The following is a 6,000-nucleotide window of genomic DNA, read 5'->3' as shown; positions in this document are numbered from 1 at the left end:
GTAATATTGATGTGACCTGTTTTTAGTTTTTTCCTAAATTTTTCTTTAAACTTAGCAGCAGTTGTGAGAAAACTCATTGAAATCTGGAGTTTGACTCAGGGACCTATTTATTGATTTAAAACTCTATGGAGCCACATTCCACACAATCTAAAGAATGCTGTGTTCTTTCATTAAATTCCCAATGGCTCAAAAGCTTGTTGTTGTTCTTGAAGCCTCGATTTGGCTTCACTGGAGCCTCCACCAGCTAAATTCACATTAAGGCTAAATACTAAATAAATCCAAATTAATGTATGACTAATGCACTGCTTTTTAAAAAAGGATAAATAGAGCATTTTATTAACACTTTTTTGCTGCAACAAAATGACAGTCCACATATTTTCATTCAACACAACAAAAGCTGTGATCACATTACATCACTTTGAGGCACAAAGCAAAGGGTATTTTTTTTTCTTAAGGTAAAGAATGATTCGCATTTTTTAAACAAACTTTATGTTTTATATTTGCAGTAGCAGGGCCTCCAGTCACTAGCACAATACAACGAACAGATCAAATATCCAGAATAGACAAAATACACCAGTAATATTTTGAATTGAATTGGGAAATGTATTATCATAATTTTAGGACATTATAAAGAGGTCTGATGTTAGCTTTTTTAGAAGAAAAATAAAATCATTCCAACCACCCAAACGGCTACTACAAGCAAAATGAAGGTAATATACAGACAGGAAATTTTATGCATTGCACTTATTGCTTGGTACACAAATGTTGCAATTCTTGTTGAGTTATATTAAGAAATGACAAGCAAAATGCCTCTTCCCCACCTAAAATTCTATGACTCTATGAAAGTAGAAATTGCAATTCCCTAACCCAGCATTAGGTGTATGCTATTTTTGGTTTTGTGTGAAGATTGTTTATTATGTTTCTGTGTATGGACATGTATAAGATATACAGATATATAGAGAGAGAGACCATTTTAATATAATGTATTGTCCTATATATTTAAGACAAATATTTCTTAATAGGACTTTAAATAATAAAATTGCCTACTTACAATATCTCTATGAAGTTAATCTTTTCATATTATATATAGCTCTGTGGCACAAGTTTCATATAATATTTAATTATGAAGGAAGAAGGATATCTAAACCATTTTCTATTTCTTTGTTCTTAATATTGCATTTTAAGGGCTATATCTCCATAATAAATTTCTTATTAGATTCTTTGTGGTGTATATATCTTTTTTTTTCTAACGCAAGTTACAACCAGTACAAAGTTGTAATAAAAAATACATTGAAGTTTATTTCTTTTTATATTTTTTGCAAAAAGTTATGTGATATGCTACATGAAAAGTTTGATTTTATTGAAATGTGAAGTGTTTCATACTGTTAGGTAAATGGATGGAAGAACATGAAGCATACCCCTCAATTTACATGTTCTCTTTCACAGAAATATGTGTTTGTGCCCAAGCATTTCATAGAAAACCCTGCAAGATATTCCTTTTGAGGACTAACAAAATATCTCACATTATGCAATTCTAATAGTTATTCAGTACAACTTTGTAGCTGATAGTTCACAATGTACTTCTTTAATTGAGAGATATCCCAACTCCATGATTTTCACTTAATAAATGTTGCCTCTACTTGATGCAGCCACCTTCTGTGTGCTATCTTGCAATACAGTGTAACAAATATATAAGTGCGTTTTGCATGATCAAGCAGCTTTGGCTTCTTAACTTTTGTAGGATGAGATGTTGTGCTTTAGTAAATAGTGATGAGTTTTAGCTCATATGAATCCAATGGGTAACTACTTGTTTCTATAATTTTGACCAGTTAACCTTTAAGTCACAAATGCAAGAATGGATGACTTGAATGGAAATGATGGAACTTCACAATTTTACAGATTGCACTTGATGGTAACCTCATGGGTTTGTTTTGTTTTCATTTTTACAGCAAGACTTGCCTGGTTGATATGCTTGCAAGTTTACATCACGTGTTTTTAAATTTTTTGTGCAATCACAATGAATTTAATCACAAAAACTAAAAATAAATCCAGTAATTAGTTTTGTTATGAATAATCAACTCGGTCCTTATAGCTATGTGAGTCTTGTACTTCTCCTTGTACAAATTCCTCTTTCTTTTCCCAACCACTGGGCCAACCTCCATTGGCCTGTGTTGTGGCACCATAAGACTTGGTGGTACCATAATTTATATAATTTTGAGTAATGTCCCCTGTTTCTTCATCGAGTTCATCTTCATGAATAAATCCACATTTTTCTTCACTTGTTTCCTCAGGGTCTGCCCAGGGTTGTTTCTCTCCTGAGGCAAATATTGCATAAAATATAACTCCACCATAGTGGACTAGGGCAGCGATCAGGAAGACATACTGCCACTCTTCACGTGACTGCAGTGACAAAAAGCAGCACTGTGAGAACAGACTCCCCATGATTTAAACGCCTAACATCTTCTCTGAATGCATCACCACTGAGTTTTCATAAAACACTATATTTGAGAAAATCCATGTCCTGATTATGTAAAGCAAACACTCTATATAACACTTCTGTAATACTATTACTTTTATTATTTGATGTTTTAAATCTAAAAGTTTAGAAATAAAATTCCAAATATATCTATGGCCTGCTGATTTTTAAAACATTCATAATCTCTTTTCATTTCCATTGATTTACTTATCTTTTAATTCCATTTCTTTTGTTTCTTCACTTCTAGTAAACCAGAATTTTAAAGCTCTGCATACACATATAAGTACAAATAGCTGATGATAATATTCTTCCCTGGACAACTGCAGAGGAGTCTGAATTGAGGTTTACAAACAAAGCTCAGAAGATATCTGCTTGAGTATTTTAATAAGCTAGAGGCCAAAGCGGTTTTTATCACATCAGGGGTATCAGAATTATTAAAAAGGGTTGAGAAACATATTGCTTATTGGTTAGGGAAACGGACTTTCTTGGAATTCTTAAAACGATATTTTATTCTGAGCCTCATTTATATTTCCCACTCAGAGATGTGGTTACTGGACAAGAAAGAAAATGCTAAGGATAATATTTTAACTCTTTTCCAAAAAGATTATCATTTTGAGAAACTGTCTTCTATGACTAAACGTCTGTTTTGACCATCTTACCTTATTCTTTGTCATTGCACCAACAATGATAGGACAAACCATTCCTGACAATGTGCCAACACCATTCGAAATGCCCATTAAGATACTGGCATATCTTGGAGCAATATCCAAGTGGTTAACATTGAAACCTGAAATACACACGTAAGTTTTGACTCAGGGCATCCTAAACTTCTTAGAAGTAAGTAACTATAGAATCACACATCACAACTCCTTAAAATATACTGGGTATACAGAGCACGTGCTTAATTACTTTGTGATAATTTCTCTCGGGGATATAATGAGAATAGAAGGAGGTATGAATTCTTATCCAGTACTTAATATGTGATGTTCACTCCACAGAGAGGAGGTAATATTTTCTTAACAACAACAAAAAAAGGCAGTCCAGGAGGAAATTGAGTATTAACAAATCTAAATGTTTTCTAAATATTTTATTTTTTTCATTTCCTAGTGGAAATATTTGACTATTATACAACATACAAAAGATATATATGCATATATCTATGAAAAGATATATGTGTCTTTTATCAGCAGTCAAAATCAGAATGTCCCAAGTACAAAGAAAAATAAATTATAACTTACCAGATATAGCAAATCCACTGAATCCCACTGCAAGTACCAAGAATGAGATTGCTACCCCTCTAGTATGAGAATAGCCAACGACCAGGAGCAGTGTGGCTTCCATGCCAAAACCTTCAGAAGCAAACATAGAAATTCTTCAGAAATTTTTGAAATTTTACCAATGAGCCAAAACTGCTAAAAATGTTGCAACTTATTGACCTAGAAATTCCACTTCAGAGAGTCTATCTTCAAAACTAATAATAATAATAATTTATCCTAGAGATTCATGAAGCTTTCTTTGTGTTTTAATAAAAACACCCAGGCCGGATGCGGTGGCTCATGCCTATAATCCCAGAACTTTGAGAGGCTGAGGTGGACGGATCACCTTAGGTCAGGAGTTTGAGGCCAGCCTGACCAACATGGAGAAACCCAGTCTCTACTAAAAATACAAAATTAGCCAGGCATGGTGGCACATGCCTGTAATCCCAGCTACTCGGGAGGCTGAGGCAAGAGAATTGCTTGAACCCAGGAGGCAGGGGTTGCGGTGAGCCGAGATCATGCCATCGCACTCCAGCCTGGGCAACAAGAGCGAAACTCCATCTCAAAAACACAACAATAAACAGAGAAAAACATCCAAAACAACCTAAAGTTTCAATGATGGGAAGAGGTAAGTTAGTTACAATAAATACAATGGCATTTTTATTTATTTATTTATTTATTTATTTATTGAGATGGAGTTTCACTCTTGTCACCCAGGCTGGAGTGCAATGGTGTGATCTCAGCTCACTGCAACCTCTGCCTCTAAGATTCAAGCAATTCTCCTGCCTCGGCCTCCCAAGTAGTTGGACTTACAGGCACCCACCACCACGCCCAGCTATTTTTTTGTGTTTTTAGTCAAGATGGGGTTTCACTATATTGGCCAGGCTGGTCTCGAACTCCTGACCTCGTGATCCACCCACCTTGGCCTCCCAAAGTGCTGGGATTACAGGCATGAGCCACCGTGCCCAGCCACAAATGGCATTATTAAGCAGTTACTTAAAACTAGGAGTTATGAAAAGTTTGATGTAATATGAGGAAGTTATTTTAAGTGAACAATGAAGGCACAAATGTAACTGCATCTAAGTAATTTGATATGTGTAGAAAAAGTTACTCTCATGTAGATTAAACTGATTGAACTAAAAACATGTCCTTAGTGCCACTTATGTACTTACCACCACAATTCATGATCTTTCTCACTGTCGTAGTTGAAAGAATCTGCTTGCTTCTTAGAAAATCTGCAATTTGTCCCCCAATAGGCACAATAATTGTCATTACTAAGTGTGGCACAGCAGATAGCATACCAACCTGATGAAAAACAAGGGGGAGAAATAGACACAACCGTAAATAATACGGGCAATTTAATGACCTTTGTTTCTGAATCTGTCATCACATCTTTATGGACAAAGGTAGGAAAAATACTCTTTCCAAATGATCACTTACTCATTCCTAGAAAAAGTAATGCCTTCCACAGAATAAATGGGAAAAGCTAAGTAAATTTACTTGGATTCCTTTCTACCTTCTATGAAAAGATAATTTTTTTTTTGCTACATAATGCGTCAGTAAATTTTGAGTATGAATCAACTCTTCTGATATTGTTAAATGTGTTTGCACAAATACATCCTTAGTGAAAGAGAGGAAAAGTGGTGAGAGACAGAGAGAGGAAAAATACATTTGTCACATCTTGAAGAGGCTGTATTTTAAATTCATGCTTAATTCGTATGGGAAAAATGCATATTTGCACTTTAAATATATATATCATGAGTTTTATAGCACAGACATAATTTCTATAGAGTAAGATCTCAGGTAATGCAGATAATTTCTTCAATTTTAAGTATTTTCTGTGTCAAATATCAATACTTGATCACATTTTTGTATGGTGGCATATAGTTTCTGAATTAATTTCATGCTAAATAGCCTAATTTAAAACTTTACCCACCAAGATCAGTTAAACACATATTTTTAACCATTACTTACACACAGAGCACTGTGTTCTAAGCATTATGGGGACAGTAAGTATACATAAAATGCATTTAAATTATGTATTACCACATACGTGGACTTAATAAACTTTGAATGTAAACACATAAGGAAGTTTTTTTTACTAAGTATACTTTGAAGAACAATTGTTGGCAGATGGCATTCATAATTTATGTTTAAGTATGTCTTTCCAATTAGATTATCGAAGGTTTGAGACAAAGATTCCATTTTATTTTACACTGGTGTATAGTATGGTATCACAATCATGGATTTGAGTTGCAATAATTAATT

At 34.1% G+C, this 6,000-nt stretch overlaps 1 protein-coding gene across 1 annotated transcript in view; it reads right to left on the bottom strand.

The window, feature by feature from the left end:
- Positions 1 to 311: 311 nt before the first annotated feature.
- The window catches only part of SLC17A6 (solute carrier family 17 member 6), a 40,928-nt gene continuing 35,239 nt past the window's right edge, over positions 312 to 6,000 (bottom strand). Inside the window, exons 9-12 of the mRNA XM_003254327.3 lie at positions 4,905 to 5,037; positions 3,715 to 3,825; positions 3,136 to 3,263; positions 312 to 2,400 (exon numbers count right to left, since the gene is read on the bottom strand). Coding sequence (XP_003254375.1) covers positions 2,065 to 2,400; positions 3,136 to 3,263; positions 3,715 to 3,825; positions 4,905 to 5,037 — 708 coding nt within the window. The 3' untranslated portion in view covers positions 312 to 2,064. The remainder of the gene's footprint in view (positions 2,401 to 3,135; positions 3,264 to 3,714; positions 3,826 to 4,904; positions 5,038 to 6,000) is intronic.

The sequence above is a fragment of the Nomascus leucogenys genome, chromosome 15, assembly GCF_006542625.1.
Source record: "Nomascus leucogenys isolate Asia chromosome 15, Asia_NLE_v1, whole genome shotgun sequence".
Taxonomy (NCBI): Eukaryota; Metazoa; Chordata; class Mammalia; order Primates; family Hylobatidae; genus Nomascus; species Nomascus leucogenys.
The sequence above is the reverse complement of the archived record's forward strand: the minus strand, read 5'-3'. Positions and strand labels throughout refer to the sequence as shown.